The sequence below is a fragment of the Cololabis saira genome, chromosome 13 (assembly GCF_033807715.1).
Source record: "Cololabis saira isolate AMF1-May2022 chromosome 13, fColSai1.1, whole genome shotgun sequence".
Taxonomy (NCBI): Eukaryota; Metazoa; Chordata; class Actinopteri; order Beloniformes; family Belonidae; genus Cololabis; species Cololabis saira.
Window position 1 is genome coordinate 21,512,595 of NC_084599.1, and position 17,099 is coordinate 21,529,693.

The 17,099-nt window shown below is 39.9% G+C and overlaps 1 protein-coding gene across 1 annotated transcript in view; it reads right to left on the bottom strand.

Moving 5' to 3' along the window:
* The window catches only part of LOC133458404 (voltage-dependent R-type calcium channel subunit alpha-1E), a 121,234-nt gene that overhangs the window by 32,383 nt on the left and 71,752 nt on the right, over positions 1-17,099 (bottom strand). The window contains exons 5-19 of the mRNA XM_061738258.1: positions 14,866-14,969; positions 11,949-12,107; positions 10,734-10,924; positions 9,086-9,189; positions 8,488-8,603; positions 8,246-8,299; positions 5,779-5,871; positions 5,357-5,566; positions 5,112-5,224; positions 4,826-4,938; positions 2,572-2,703; positions 2,051-2,120; positions 1,759-1,876; positions 1,500-1,567; positions 1,225-1,316 (exon numbers count right to left, since the gene is read on the bottom strand). Of these exons, the coding sequence (XP_061594242.1) occupies positions 1,225-1,316; positions 1,500-1,567; positions 1,759-1,876; positions 2,051-2,120; positions 2,572-2,703; positions 4,826-4,938; positions 5,112-5,224; positions 5,357-5,566; positions 5,779-5,871; positions 8,246-8,299; positions 8,488-8,603; positions 9,086-9,189; positions 10,734-10,924; positions 11,949-12,107; positions 14,866-14,969 (1,737 nt within the window). The remainder of the gene's footprint in view (positions 1-1,224; positions 1,317-1,499; positions 1,568-1,758; positions 1,877-2,050; positions 2,121-2,571; positions 2,704-4,825; positions 4,939-5,111; positions 5,225-5,356; positions 5,567-5,778; positions 5,872-8,245; positions 8,300-8,487; positions 8,604-9,085; positions 9,190-10,733; positions 10,925-11,948; positions 12,108-14,865; positions 14,970-17,099) is intronic.

Sequence of the window (17,099 nt, forward strand, 5' to 3'; positions counted from 1 at the left end):
GAAGAAAGTAGATTATTATCGCCTGTTAATGGAGTTTTCCCAATCATATATATATATATATATATATATATACATATATATATATATATATATATATATATATATCTCACAAATTTGGGGTTAAAATTGCCTTTATTACGGCCCGAGCACTTACAGTGCGAAGGCCCTATTGTATCTGTAGGAATTTTTTTTTTTTTTTCCTCGTTTTTCTTCCGACGAAATGAGGGCCTTTTTGCCCCCCTAAACGTGCCCCAAAAGTCACCAAATTTTGCACGCAAGCCAGGCCTGGCGAAAATTTTTATATTTAATGGTTTGCATTAATGGGCGTGGCCTAATGGCTCAACAGCGCCCCCTAGAAAACTTCGTGCCTCAAGCCCCACAATACGGTTTGACGTACATGCACGAAAATCGCTACACACCTGTATCATCTCGCAACATAAAGAAAAGTCTCTTGGCGCCATGGCCGAAACCGAACAGGAAGTCGACCATTTTGAATTAATCGTGTAATTTTGGCGCAATTTATGCCACTTCTTTGGCCGTTAATACGGCCCGAACTGTAGCATGCACCCAGGTGTGTTATACATAAAAATGTGCGTCTTGATCCTGCGACGACGGACATTACTTTTCTCAGTCAAAAGTGTTACCGTGGCGACGATAGACGCCAAAAAGCGTTTCCCCCCCTTCATCTGGTTGGTCTATATAGTTCCTACTTTCTGCCATAACTTTTGAATGGTTTGATATAAAGACTCGTTGGTGGTGTCATGAGTGCGAGGGCCCGTTCATCAATTTCTTTGATGCAATACCTCCGGTTGAAGACCCCTGGTTTAGAGCTAATTACAGTACTGACAGCAGGAAGAAGAAAGAAACTCATTGAAGATGTAGCAATCAGTCTGCAGTGGGACACAACCTAATATTGGTTAGGTCAACAACCCTTAAGTGACATTTACAAACCAGAACAACTTGAAGCACTGTATGAAAACTCAAAGCCTCTATTTACAACTATTCTGCTTGTTCTGCTGCTGTTTCATTATTAATCCAAATGTATTGGACAAAATGATAGATAAAGCATCTTTTGAACAGTACAGCAGCTCAGGATAAATGCTACATTGTGGCTTAATCCTATCATATAGACACACTCCCCTGTAGAAGAAAGGCAGGGAAGGGAAGAGCGAGACAGAGGGAGGAGGGGAGGTCAGGCAGGAGGAGGCTGCATACAGCACTTACTCTGAAGACATGAAGGAGGATAACGGTCCAACCTCCTTGGCCTTCTGCAGAGCATGCTTCTGGTTAAATGCTGCCTCTGCCTCCTCTTCATCCTGATCAAAGGAGGAAAACAACAAGAAGAAACTGACAACTGGAACATCTGTTACCGTAACATAATTAAACCCAATTAAAGTGATAGGAGAAACATAAGAGCAAAACTGGGTGTGAAGGACATGAAAAATGTTCAAATTGTAAGACTTCGACATTAGGCGGGGTTTGTTTTTATGTTTCATTACCTTGGTAAGTTCTTGTGCATTGGCAAGGTTATCCACAGCAATAGCCAAGAACACATTCAGCAGCGTGTCTGGTCACAGCGATGTTAGGGAGTCCCACAACAACAACTCCATGTTAAGAGACATCAAATAATTGGCACTAGTGCTGCAAATTCCAGTACTATACAGCTGTTAATAATTGTTTATTCTATACAGTAATGGTGGAAAAAATAAGTAGTCTATACTTTTGGAGTGAAACCTAAAGAAGCGTAATAAAGGATACAGTTTCCAAAAAGAGTGAGAACTATAAAGTAGATAGAGGACCACATCCCGGACTTGACTCCTCCTTGAGAGCGAATGCCATTATACATCACTTCGTTCCAGTCCTCTCCAGTCAGGATCTGTAAAAAAACACCCACAATGCCACACAAACACACAAACTACCAGTTATAAAATGATCCTGAGCTTCCCTGACAAACTTTACTTGCCAAAATGAAGATATGCACAAAATAGCATTTCCTGCCTATAGTGATTCACAGCATTATATTAGAAATTACACAGATTTACTTCCAGACCTGAAAGACGGTCATGATAGCTGCAGGGAAGGTGTCAAAGTTTGTTGGCGTGTACTCCTCAAAGATGAACCTGTGAAAAAGATGTGACTTGTGTTACTGTCATGCTGGACCTTGCTTATCTTTATCATTACACTCAGATGAGTTTTTCATTGTCTTCTCTGTTTTCTTTAAGATTAGGTCATCTCAAGCTCATGCTTTCCTTTCTCAGCCAGCTTTTATTAAGGTGACAGTATGTGACAGAAGCTCAGTGACAATAGTTAGGTGGGTCACAAAAGTAAAGTCTTAAATTGCTGGGAAGCGCAAATGGAGTGACTGTATATCTAAAACAAATATCAACGGGACATGGGACCAACTATTTTCTTTTTCACTGTCTACTTCTGCTTTGGCCTTTGTGAATGTCTCTCATCTAAAGGCTGAAAAAAAAACCAACAACTCTGTATGGACTCATATGGCAGGTTGCACAAAAATATAATCATTAGTATTCTATTCAAAGAGAGTGGATGTGGACTTTTTAAAGTTACCTGCCGCCAAATAGCTGCATGCCAAGGAGTGCGAAGACAACAATGAAGAGGAAGAGGAGGAATATCAGGGAGATGATGGACTTCATGGAGTTCATCAGAGAGATGACCAAGTTTCTCAGAGAAGCCCAGTACCTGAAAATAACCAAATATCATATTTATGTTAAAAGGTCAAAAATATGACACTACTTGTTCTCCTTTTCATTAGAGAAAGATATCTGTTTATTTCTTTGAATAAGACATGCACTTTTCATATTGATGTATACAATTGAGGTGGGTTTTCACTATGGTTTGGAGTAAAACTGTAATTCTGCCTCATCTACATACTTCCATCACTCTTATTTGCACTAGTATTTATTATTCATTCTTTTCTACACTTACTCCTTGTACATCCTTATGTAAATAGATCACTTAATTACATGTTGCACTGTAGAGTGACATGCTTCAGTTTCATTGTATGTATTTATAGCTCATTGTAATGTGTAAAATAACAATAAAAGACTTTCTATTTCTTTCTCTAGTAGTGATCTCCACCGCCTGTGCTTCCTCTGGTACACAAGACTATGTCGTTATCAAACGGTTTGAAAACAAACACAGTAGATAGGTTTGGTGAGTATGAGGATGTAGGTTAACCTGCAGCTTTGCACTGTAAATATGGTTTACTTTTGACCAGAAAGATGGAAAACTATAAAATATGGATTAATTTTCACCCTGCTGCATTAAGTTTCATGCTTTTTTTCCTTTGTCAACAATAACTCCAACAGTATAAAAAGAAAACCTGTGTTTAGTTTTTAAAACCAAACAGTAACTCCCACCTTTCACCTTGCAAGCAATATGTGTCAGGGTATTTATAAAAAAAAATTCAAATAACCAAATAACATATTTGAACCATTTATATCCCCCCTCACAAAAATAAGAAAAATAGAGAAACATATTCTCTCATTAACAAAGCATATTTTACATTTTTACACATTACATTACATTTTATTGTTATTGTTATTTTATTGTCTGAAAAATGGTTCAAATATGTTATTTGGTTATTTGAATTTTTTTTAATTTGTTTTGTTGATAAAAAAATATGTCTCTATTTTTGTGAGGGGGTATATATATTGTTTTTTCGGCACTACCTTGTTCTCTATAGCTGATATAACATGAATTACTCCTATGTGGGATCAATAAAGTTCTTATTTTTGCCATCTGAGAAAATTTAATATATTATATTTGGTGTCTAACTGTTTCCCAAGTATATTAGTGCGTGTGTGAATGAATAAATGAGACGTAAAACGTAAATTTCATTGTAGAAAGGTGCTTTATGAAAATAAGCCCATTTACTTGTATTAGTTTGCAGCGCAGTCTTGCCACATCCAATATGGCGGCAACGTCAGTAGGCGATGCAATGTGTTGATTGGCTATCCAGAAACGCTTTGAAACCCGTGCCAAAGATCGCTGATTGGCTCTTAGTTTTGGCACGTCAAAACGCTGCCATAACTCGTAGTTGTAAAAAAAGTTTGTAGCTTTTGAAAAAAAGTTTGTAGCTTTTGTAAAAAAAAGTTTGTAGCTTTGTAAAAAAAGTTTGTAGCTTTGTAAAAAAACTTTGTAGCTTTGTAAAAAGTTTGTAGCTTTGTATCTAGAAGTACAAATATGTTTTGCAAGTACAAATATGTTTTGCAAGTACAAATATTTTTTGCAAGTACAAATATTTTTTTCAGAGTACAGATTTTTTTGCACACGCACAAAATATTTCTACAAGTACAAAGTTTATTTACAGATACAAAATACTTATGGCATTAATTTGAGCCCATAGGTTTTGACATTTCACCCAGTTTGTGTTTTCAGTTCTGTCCCTCCTGTTTCCCATCTGCCCTGATTGTCCGCACCTGTGTCTCGTTATCCCCTGTGTATATCTGGTCTTGTCTTTCCCTGCTCCCTGTTGGTGCGTACTGTTTGTTCCTTCCATGGTCCCCTCTAGGTTTTGGATCCCTGTTTCTGTTCTGCCTCTTTTGATCCTGCTCAGCAGCGTTTTTGGTTCTTGTTTTTCCTGAATAAATCCTGCTTTTTTTTGCCAACTCCTGCTCTCGGGTCCTCAACAACCACTCATCTTGACAATATGAATGTTATTAATAACTTGTTTTTTAACTTGAAGTATTTTCAAACATGCACATGCAGATATCACTCCATATGTTAACTGATTCAGCAGGACTGAAATATTCACTGTGAATTCTCGCACCCACAGAGTGCAGATTTGTGCGGCACTAACTTGGTAATTTTGAAGATCCTCAGTAGACGGAGTGCACGCAGAACACTAATGCCAAAGGAAGTCCCAGGCCTGAAGAAACCCCACAGCACTTCAAAGATGCTGCCGACGATTACCTACATCATAATGCATGAGATATGTAAGACTTATACAAAGAATACCAGTCTTAATAAAATGAGTGCTACTGCTATGACAGGTCAGGAGAAGGGGAAGCAAAGATGATGCATATACACACATCTAGGATGATTGTACACAAGTCTCTTAAAGTCTGAAAAGAGGAAGTACTGACGCTGCAGTCAAAGCAGTTGAAGGAGGAATGAAAGTAGAGGCGTGGACCCAAGCTGTACATCTTCAGGAACATCTCTGTCAGGAACAGAGCGAGGAACAGGAACTCTGCATAGTCTGGAACAACAAAGGCAGGTGTCCAGAAATAAAACTACCTGGAATCTAACAAATGAACATTACAAAAATAATCTTAGTGATCTTACAGTGACTTTAATCTCCTATGTCAAATTGTAATGAGATGTGACTCACAGAGGAAGTTGGATAACCAGAGAGGCTGGTTGTGGTGAACAATGGCTACACACAGTGTATTGAGAGCTACAAGGCCAAGGACCGTCCAGTAGAAAGTCTGTGTCTTCACCACGCGACGGATAGAAATCCGCAGGATACGCTCCTTGCGGCGAAAATACGCTGTTGGACCTCGTTTTGCACTCCTGACGCTCACTCTGTTAACAGGCATGCCTTGGAGAGGAAAAGGGATGCACAGGGAAAAACTGTGGTCTAAAAAAAGCCCACTTGCACAGCATGTTCACACTCTGGATCCCAAACAGGACAGTGTGATGTTAACGAGAGCAACAAGTTCATTTATAAAACTGCAGCTGAGCTCAATGCGCCGTACAGGTGTATGCTTTATACTTTATGTGCACATATTTCAGGTCCAGACTCCCACTCACCCACAGATGAGATGTCACCGTACTGTTCCTCCCCTGGGGGTCCCTGATGCACATCCATGCCTCTCCTCTTGATGGTGGTGGCTCGCTTCAGCACTGCCGACAGAGTAGGTTGAATATGAATGTTTAACCTGCATATTCTGTCAAATTAGCAGGAACACACTGTGAGGGCAGGAACACAAGGCTGAGCAAGAACAAAAACAAAAACAAAACAAAAAAGAACTTAGCTTTTGTTTTGATCACACCAACTCAAACTAGTAAATGCTCTTTTTAATCTTTTTTGTTCACTGCCTTGTGCATAACCACCCTCACGTGTTAATCACGGCTGGAAGACATCCGAGCTGGGGCTACTCAACTCTGTCAGCTAGAAGACTGATGATAAAGCAAAGATGAAGAAAAAAAACAGACGATGAGGCGAATGATAAGGGTCATCTGCACAATGAGCTAATGTCGTGTTTTAGCTCAAAGGGGGAAGCAGAGCTTAATAATGCTGCAGCTAAATGAGACAAAAATGATCATCTAATGTTCAGGCAATGATCCAAAAAACCTTCCAGTGCAATTATAAGATATCCATCATACGTAAACCATGCTTTAAGGCAACTTGCAGTCCATGCATTTCTGGCGTAAGATCTGTGATCCAGTACTGCTTCCCAGTGCAGGGACAAACCGTGCAGTGCCCACATGCCAGCATGACGACGGTGTTTTCACATCATTGACGAATGTGTTCATGATTACTTTTCATCCTAGCCTAACCTTGCTCGCATCTTCTCTCTGCCTTGTGATTTCTGAATCTACTTGCAGTCAATATTTGCTTGGGGACTTTTTAATGAGACACACACACACACACACACACACACACACACACACACACACACACACACACACACACACACACACACACACACACACACACACACACACACACACACACACACACACCAGTATTTGCTGAAGGCAGGAAGATTGAATTCTGTCAACACACACACACACACACACACACACATCCATGCTGCTGTCTTTTCAGATCACTGGTTGCTAAGGCAACCACAGTGCACCACCTTTCTTTATAATCAAAGCTATCAGAGCTTCTGCATTTGTTTCCATCAGAACCCCAGGAACTGTCTGTATCCTCTGCTGAGTCTCAGTGCACAATTTACCATGTTAGTGTTCATGTTCAAACGTTCTTGGTGGCTTCTCGTGTGTGTGTGTGTGTGTGTGTGTGTGTGTGTGTGTGTGTGTGTGTGTGTGTGTGTGTGTACATTCTATGTATGTGTCTTGGAAAATCGGCTTTGTGTGGCAAGGTGCAGAAGAGAGGACGGTTCTCACCATAACCACCACCTGTACTCCACTCTGGGAGGCTCCTGAGAGCTGCCAATCAATCAACATTTAATAAAAGCCCTGCTGGTTTAGCGAGGAAGAAAGATCACTGTAGAGTTGAGAGGTCAGAGCAGCACTTAGCCATCAGCTTGGGAATGACAAGTTTAAAACTATTGTTCCTCATGTTCCTCTGAGAACTATGAGGAGAGATAATGCGGTGTAAATGATTTGTATGATAGCAATCTGGGCAGCTCCCCATGCTGACCTGACGCCTCAACACAACTCTTTCTGGACAGACATCTCGACTGGTCAGCAGGAAAAGCACGGGTGACATATTTTATTAATAGCTCAATGAGTCGCGACAGTTCGAAAACCATACATTATAAAGAGCTTTCTATCATATCATCAGTAATAACATAGTTTTTAAATGCTACAAAATATACCTGTACTTGTCCTGCCATGAAAGGCCAAAGTTATGCTGTGAAAATAGTTTAAAGTTTTATGTAATATACTGTATCTTCAGCAGTTAAATTACAAAAGAATGAGTGTACTGCCATCATAACCGCTGTGAAAAAAACACTGACCTTGAAGAGGCCATTTAATGGTGTTATAATTCTAAATATATCAGGAATGTGGTTGGTCTTGGTCATGTACACTATATGTTGGCAACTAAAAATAACAAGAGTGAGTCAGTTAGTTTCCTGTCAAGAGTACTATGTCAGTATCAAATGTCATAGTATCCATAAACTTTCACTGAAACAAACCACCGTCTTGACGAATGAGTGAGGTTGACATCAAGGTTTATACATGATTTTGGTGGATATTCAAGATGACCAGGTTTTACAGTGACCTATCAAAGTTTGTCATCATATAGTCATGGATATTAATTAATTATTACAAATGAAATAGCAGCCTATCCAGCACTGTGATATTTCAGGAAAATAGAGATGGACTGACATTCACATCCTTCAGAGCCATGCAGCTACAAGGCCAACAATGAGCAGCCAGCTTAAACAGTTTTTTACATAAATATAAATGTGTAGCACAGACTGTAATGGCATATGCTTGAATAGCTCTTATAAAGCACATTTCTTTGTGTATCACTAAGACATCATGTACAGTAGTATTTGAACAAAGCTTTCTGGTAACTTACCATCGAGGGCAGATGGTCCGGAGTTCTTATTTTCCTCTGCAAGCATTACTTCCTCTGGAAAGCAAAAAGTATGATCTGAACTAAGCCTTTATTAAGGCTCTGGTGGACAGTTACACAAAACAGCTGACACATTGCATCTAATAGCCCTATGTTCTACAATGGACAGGTTGAGTGTTTAAATGTTTGTTTTCTTTTCTTTTATCATTGATAAAAAGCTGCTCTACATCTGGGACTTGAGCCACCTGCTCTGTCGATCCAAGCGCGGTAACCATTGAGCTCTCTCTCAATCTGCTGCTGGCGTCTCAGCTTCATGAAGGCCCTACGGTTTTCCACTCTCTCCCTCTCCTTGGCAAACTCCCTAAAGAAACAAACCAAACCACATGTTATTTATTTACGCAGGGTACAAGGCTTTATAATCATTTCATAAATAATTCCTCTTGGAGAAAAAGCATTTATTTTCTTGCACTAAACTCCTTTCACTACTAATTTATCCATTAGAGGAGAGATCTCTTCTTTTGCTGAAGAGATGATAAATGTAGCTTGACGATCAGTTTACCAACTGATGAAACTGCAGTTTACACTGGATACATCCTCATTTTTTAGACTTAAAGATTTGAAATCAACAGGGCATCAAAACTTGGTTCAACCTCCCTCCAACCAAATGAAAGAGCTCATCTGGAATAATGTAATTCATCCTCCACAGTAGATAATCTGTTCAGCAATAAGTTTCAACTGGTTAATATAATGTGAGGACAATGAAATAATAATCATAACAGTTCTGACAAATCTCTTTTACAACAGGGTGAAGCATGGATGTGTTAAATGTTAACAAAGACCTACCCAGAGAGCACACCCAGCACCAGGTTGAGGACGAAGAATGAGCCGATAATGATTAGAGGGATGAAGTAGAGCCAGTTCCACATGGGGCCCAAGGCATCGTTGGTCTGAAATGTCCAAACAAGCTTTAACCACAGTGAAATACTGAAAGACTGAAAAACACAAAAGCATTTAGCCAGTTGCTGAGTTTTAGTGAAGACAGGGAACTATGGAGAGAAAATCGACTCAAAACATTTGTGTGTGCGTATATCTGATTTGTGCATAGTACTTGATTTGTGCGTATTATTAGAGTTGTGCTTGCGCAACTTGCTCGAAGTTACGGACAAAATTATAATTCCGAATTCAAAAAGCCTCCTACACACAAATCGTTAAATACGCATGCACGAATCGTCTGATACACACGCACAAAGCTATAGATGCGCACGGATGGTTTTGAGACTCTTTTCACGCCTCCAAGAAGCCTCACAGATTCGTCCTTACATGGTGCATTTAAGGACTGGTGGAAAGCTGGGTCATCTGAATTTTTATCTGAGCCAAGCGTTATTTCCCTCGACTTAGTTACCTATATCATATTATTATAACACCTTTACTTTGTAATAGTCTATAATTCCTTATATGGACAGATATTCATTAAAGAGCCTTTCAAATGTAATTAGATGTTTTAAAGCAACGACCGCTAGGTGTTGGACTTGTTATTTGTCTGGGAAAAACTGACGGTCAAAATCGGGAGGCAAAAAGGTCTGAAGTAGGTATACCTTCTTACTGTAGGCAACCATGTAAGGACGAATCTGTGAGGCTTCTTAAAGGTGTGAAAAGAGTCTCAAAATCATCATCAGCAGGCGATTTGTGCACAGTATTTAACGATTTGTGTGTGTAGGAGGCGTTTTGAATTCGTAATTATCGTTTTGTCCATAACTTTGAGCAACTTACGCACGCACAAGTATAATAATACGCCACAATCAAGTGTCGTATTATTATACGCACCTTGATTTTTTTTTCGTACTACACACAAATGAACAAATGAAGTAGTACGCACACAGCAATGTTTTGAGTCGATTTTCTCTCCATAGGGAACAAACAAACAGACAGATGTCATGTGTATCAATATACTGTCGCAGTAACTATGAAAGGGTCTGTCTGCAGTTTTCAGTGAAGTAGAGCCCCACTAAAGACCGGAAACATGTGACCATGTGACCTGTGGAGCAGCCTGCCCTGATATATTACATAACAATACAAAGTTATATTTTAGGGAAAAATACACTCTTGATTAAGAAAATGTCAGACAAAACCACAAATGTAAAAAAAAAAAATCAAGATATTATTATATTAGATTTAGAAGAGGAGGCTAATTTACTTCTCAGAAAACAGAATTCAGTGCAACCCTTTGAAGTTACAGCACCAAATCAGAACCTTTGAGTCTAAAACCTTTCCATTTTTCCTGTGATCGCTGTCCTCAACCAGATTAGCCGTTAGAGATGAGGATGCATGGGTTGCAGTCATCCACTCAGCAACCATTAACATCATGAAGCCATAACTGCCCTGTCCATCTGGTCTGATATAGTTTAAACAGCAACTAACTACAGCTACACCTGAACAATCGGCAGAAAACCAAAAGAATAATGTGAGTGACACGTGTGCACTGCTACCCTACATTGTAGAGTACAGTGGTCCACCCCTCCATGGTGATGCACTGGAAGACAGTGAGAACAGCAAACAGGATGTTGTCGAATTGTGTGATGCCATCATTGGGGCCAATCCAGGTCTCAATGCAGCTGTATTTGGCTGGACACTGGCGAACGCCACAAGGGAACTCGTACTCAGACGAGTCCACCGTCTCGTTTTCTGGACAGAGGTGGAGAAATACTAAATGTTACAATCAGGCATTTGGAAGATCAAAGTTCTCAATCAAAGATGTATTATTAAAATGATACTTCACAACTGGTTTTCACAGTTTGTACGTCTATTGGTATAACATCAAACATCTACATAACTCTACATTCAAAGTGTTTCCAGAATACTATATGTTTCCAGTAAGCAGGGATGGCTACTGTCTGAACAATAACGTGACCATGTGGTAACAAAAATACTCACTTCAGTCTGCCTTTGTTATCTAACTGTTCATTCAGCTCAAATGAGACTGGGGCAGTTGGAGGTTAATGACAACAAGCCTTTTTAGTATGCCACATTGTTGGTTTTAATTATACAGAGCAGCATGGCCAGTTAGGTTTGATCAAGCCTCCAGGTGCAGCCTGCCATACAGCGTGTGTCTTTATTTGTAGGCAACTCAGTACAGTAGAGCTATAACCTAAAAGAGCTGCCTATGGGAAATGTACCAATCGCTTGGCTGATATCCATAGTTTAATGATTTTCAGCTCGACTACCTCTGACTAGTGACAGGAAATGTGAAATGCCATCTTGTTTCTGTTATTAAAAGTACTAAGAGAACAACACAGAGAAATCTGAATTCTTTTGTGCAACAATATACAGTATAAGTATCCTCTATATAGAGCTGAGAAATTCAACATATATACACTTGTCAGTAAATGCATCACAGCACAGCAGTGTGTGATGGAGTCCCATAAATCATATTTGGAGAGCGAGTCAGTTCTTTTATGTAGATATAAACAGTGTAGAACCAAAACATTTGGGAGGAAAAAAGTAAAATGCGTGAAAGCGTCACCCCATTGAAGTTGCCCAATTCAGTGATATTTTTAAAACTATTGAGAGGGCACAGCCAACCAGAAAAATAGTTTAAAGAAACCATTGAAATCCCAACATTTCAATGATATTCATGTCCAACAAGTTTGTGGGACCCCGGAAAGTCGTAATTTGGATTCTGAAATAAAGAAAGACTCTAGTCATGTACCAAGTATTCCAGGCTCTGATGTGCAGGTCTTGTGCAGTTTGCCGCTGTAAAACTCCAGGCCAATGATAGCAAACATGAGGATTGCAAAAAACAGCAGCAGGCCAATCTGCAGCAGCGGAACCATGGCCTTCATTATAGACTTCAGGACTATCTGCAGACCTGCGTACAGCGCACACATTTATGTGGGACACAAAGACAATTGTAACACTGAAACTGTCAAGAACATGTCATGTTATGGAGTACTGGATCATCAAATGGGAAAAACAACATATAAAAGGCGACAAGAAAATGAAAACTAGTAACTCTACATAATCTAGTCCACAATTTACAGTATAACGGTCGTAACATTTTGTGTCGTGACCCATCTATTTCTACTGAAATGATGGTATGATGGTATATATACTTGTTATACACATTAGCACACATAAAAAACGTTCCTGTTCTTACAAGCACTGTAAGAACAGGGGAACAGGGAAGTAAAAGTCTGATTAAGTAGAGAAGATTAATATTGAAAATTCCTTTTAAAGTATATTTTGCTTCTTGTGTCCACCAAAACATATTTTTGAAATAGCTAATAATTATAAGTATAACAAAGTATTTGCTGTTTTACAAAACTCATTCTCCAACTCATAAACTCAGTTTATTAATTTCCATCACTTTGAATAAGTCGCCTTGTTTGTTGCTCTGATTAGTCGGAGCACTAACCAACTGCGTGCAAAGGCAGTTTGATGAACAACCGTTGGTGCTGCTCCCTTGGATCTGGAGGCCTAATGGATCGTTTCCAGGCCCTGCATCTTTCTAGAAGTGGGTCTGATCTATCAGGCTAGGCAGGTATCCCTGGCTTACTGTCTTTGTGTTTGTTGGCATCTGCGTCCTCCCCTCTCACTGCCCCCAACCAGAATAGGCAGATGGCCACCCTCCATGAGTCTGGTTCTGCTGGAGGTCTCTCCCTGATGAAAAGGAGTTCTTCCTCTCCACTGTTCCCCGACTACTAGTGCACGCTAGGATCAGGGTTTTAAAGCAATTGCCATTATATAACTAGAGTTATAATTGATTGGATTTAATTGGTATGCACTGGCTTGGCCCTGTGATTGACTGGGTGTGCCCTGATCTTCAAAGTCAGCAAATGCTTGTGTCCAGCTACGCCATACTGATTTACTGGTGTGCATACAAATGTCCTGCACCCCAGTCTAAGCACAGGGTTTTTGTATGCACCTCTGACACTTATCCTCTTGGATTTTCAATATTTCATCTCAGATTTTTGTGAAAGGACTCCTAAAATGGCTGGTGTTAAATTTGGCTGGTCAATTTTACACCAAATATGAGGATGACCAAAGCATGTATCAGCAATGTCAACTGATCAAGAGTTACTTGGGCAAAAAAAGTAAGCCAACTGATTTGTGTAAGATATGACAAAACTCCTGAAGCTTTTCGACTTAATAATAACCCCATCTTTACTTGCTAAATTATGTTTTTAGGATTAAGAAAGGAGAAAAGTGTTACAACAAGTAAAATGTCAAAATGTAGGATTTATACATCAGTGTTTCTGTCACGGTTTGTTACTTCCGTTTTATCTTGTTTTGTCTTTGTGTTTGAGTTCTTGTTTGACTTTCCTGTTTCCCATCAGCCCTGATCGTCTGCCCCTGTGTCTCGTTAACCCATGTGTATATCTGGTCCAGCCCCCCAGTCTCGCGCTCAGAAGGTGTGCCGATTTTTTCCAGTGGCCAGCCGCGGTACTGCAACAAAAAATCCCATGGGGCCCAGAAAGCTTTTTTCCCATAGACCGCAATAGTAAAAGAGAAGCCTCTAAAACTGTTCACAGGAACCTCCAGCTGTAATCACCGGCAATTACTAATCTTTGTATTCTATATTTTTAAGTCATGGACTTTATATCCGTCAAAAATGTTTTATAACGGCCAGAAAAGTCAAAGAAAAGTCTCTTTCTGGGCGTGACGTCACGGCCGTGTCGGTGCCATTGATGTTGCCCCGGGGCATGATGGGAGGCCCCAGAGCATCATGGGAGGTGACTCAACTGTGCATGCTGTATGGGCCCGTGTACACGGAAGTAAACCAGGAAGTCCGAGATTTTTTCGGCACATGCGCTGGCTGAGCAGAATGCATTGAAATGAATGGGCGGCCATTTTGGGCACTGTATCCAGTTAATAGTATAGATCCATGATCTGGTCTTGTCTTTCCCCTGCTCCCTGCTAGTCCGTACTGTTTATTTCCTCTGTGTTTTCGCAGTTTTTGATTCTTGTTTAAGCTCTGGTTTTTGTATCCTGCTCAGCAGCGTTTTGTTTTTGTTAAAATGAACACTTTTTTGGGAGCTCCTGCCTCCTGCTCTCCTGCATCTGGGTCCTACTCCAACCACACCGTAACAGTTCCAGGCTCATTTATTTATTCTTTAAAAACACATTTCATAATGTCTGGTGCTTTTTCAGTCGCTTGTCATCATAAGTGTCCATTTAGCCTTGAACGCCGGGGATGTGTCCCCATCACTCTGCTGCAGTCACTCATTTTGACCCCACCACTTTTTGAAACCCTTTGGTTTAACTCCAGTTGGTTTTCTTGTCCAACATGATGCCTACTTATACTGATGTGCAGTTTGCGGTTTGGATGAACTTCTCCTTTCAAGGAATAATTCATTTGAACAAAACTGTCCTCCGTTTCTGCACGTTTTCACTATAAATTGACTATTCTGATTTGTTCCCACGACTCAATCTCATTTCTTTAGTTCATTTGGAGGAAAGTGGATGGTTGAATTGAACTCCTTTATAGGATTTTTCAATTAATATTTGTCTCACCTAATTACATGTGTGAGAGACGAGCCTGAAACTATACAAAAGAAATGTGTAAGTTATTCATCTGACATCATACTTCTGACATTATTACACTGAGATGTTGAAGTTGTACTCACTAGGGATGCCTGAGACCAGTTTGAGGGGTCGCAGTACTCGCACAGCCCTCAGGGTCCTCAGGTCCACTGAGATGTTCATATGTGCCCCTGCTGCAGCCAGGATCCTAAATGTGCATGTAAACCCCACAAACAGAAGAAATACATAGAAAAGGATTGTCACATGAATGCTACAATTTCACGCTTTATAAGCTGCGCAGGTCTGTCAACATGGAGCGTCAAGCGCGTAAACACACTGAGTGTCTCACACTGTGCTGGGGGACGGCTGCGGGGAGTAGATATCGCATGTGATGACGTGAGGGTCTCCAGCAGGCACAGAAACAGAGGAAACAACAAGGATGTTTTGGGAGAGTTTTAGCTGCTTCCCTGTGTGTGGGAGGATGGCTGTGACAACTACTATTTAGGAAGAGAACAAAGAAAGCAGCTCCATCAAGGGAGGGCAGGACACCCTCAGGCTGGAGAGACGCAAAGCTCACGGACAAACACGTCACACAAGCATCAAGCCATTATCTGCTACACTAAGCTACAATGTTTCAAAAGTTCTATTTCCACTTTGTTTGTCTCGTTTTAACTCCTGTGCATCCCCTCCTTCTAAACACACCTCTGTGGCCTTCAGCTCCCAGAAAGACGGAGAAGAAAAAACATTGTCTGGTGATCTTGATTCCAGCCCCTCATTAGTCTGCCCTCCTGCCTCCTTTCTCTCCATATTCATATGTTAGTGTTCATCCTCAAACCTCACTCATTAGTTTTCTCTTTTCCTCAACCCTTCTTCAGTCCCCTTCCTTGTTATACTTCTGATTCTTTCTCTGGTTTTTAACCCTGACAACAGTACATATTATTTCCTGTTCACATTCACCAATGTAACATAGAGTGCCTTTTTCATTTCAAGGTATAAAGTCAGAAATGTAAAAGCACTTCAGCTCTATAAAAGATAATGCAAAAAAATACAAATCTGCAACTCATTTAAAGCTTCACCCCACATCCCTTCATCCATCCATTTTCTTGCTTTTCTAGTTTTTAGTTTTATAAAAATCTCTAGTTTGTATTGTTATTTCAGTTAACAGGATTATTCTTTCACTCTTGGCTTCAGTTTAAGTCTTAGTTTTCGTTGACTATTAGAACTCTGCACTGGATTTACAGGTTAAGTTTGCAGTATCGTGCAAACACATCAGAGTGAAATACACTGGTGATGTTTTGGTGAGGAAATGGAAGAGATCCAATTACTTGCTAACCAAGTAATTGACACCGTTAGTGATTATGGACTTTTTCTTTTTTTCTTCTTTTTTAAATATGTGGTCATTTATTATAGCACAATCCCAGCAGGAGAACTTCTATCAGGAGTTTATATATTCTTCCCATGCTTGCATGGGTTTTGTCTGGGTACTCCAATGTCCTCACAGTTCAAAAACATGCTTGTTAGGCTATTTGGCTTTAATGTGTGTACAAAACAAACAAAAAAGCATAAGTCAATGGAAACAAAAAGGTTTTATTTAAAATTTAACCATCCATGGATTTACATTTGACTGACTGAAGAAGCCATTTTTAGATCCCTCATCTCTTAGTCTCCATAACAACTACAGAGCAGTCAGGACTGACTAATGGTCTGAAGAAAGGTGGAGAGATGGAGGAAGTGGTGGATGAAATGACAAAGCTGTCAGGCAGGAGTGGAGAGAGGGACTGGAGTAGAAAAAAGAAGGGGTATAAAGACAAAAAAGGCAGAAGCAGAATGTTTGAGAATGATCCAAAGTAGTTTAAGGTGTGAAATTCACAAGGATAATTATAATTCTACATTTGCATTGACGATGCTGAGGTATTTTAATCTTTCTCCCTTGTTTCCTCATGTGCTCTCTCTCTTTTTTTTTCTTTTCTTAATTAAAACAGATGACACTCTTTATCTGCTAGCACCACAGGCAGGACTAATTCTCACCACTCCGTCACTGACATGTAATTGGGTCTGTGGTGCTGTTATAATCAAGTGTGCAATCCTTGTAGAGCAAATTGCTGCACCTGAATATGTATTTAGAAATTGTCGTGCACACAAATTATATTTTATGATAACTTTATACCCAGCTGTCCCTGGCCCACAGAGAGCAAGGTCCAAATTCCTCATTTGTGTATGTAAACCTGGCTAATAAAGTTCATTATGATTCTGATTTACAAACCTGCTTCCAATAAGGTTTGGACACACTGAGATGCAAATTAAAACAGATGCAATTTATTTGTAAAGCCGTCAAACC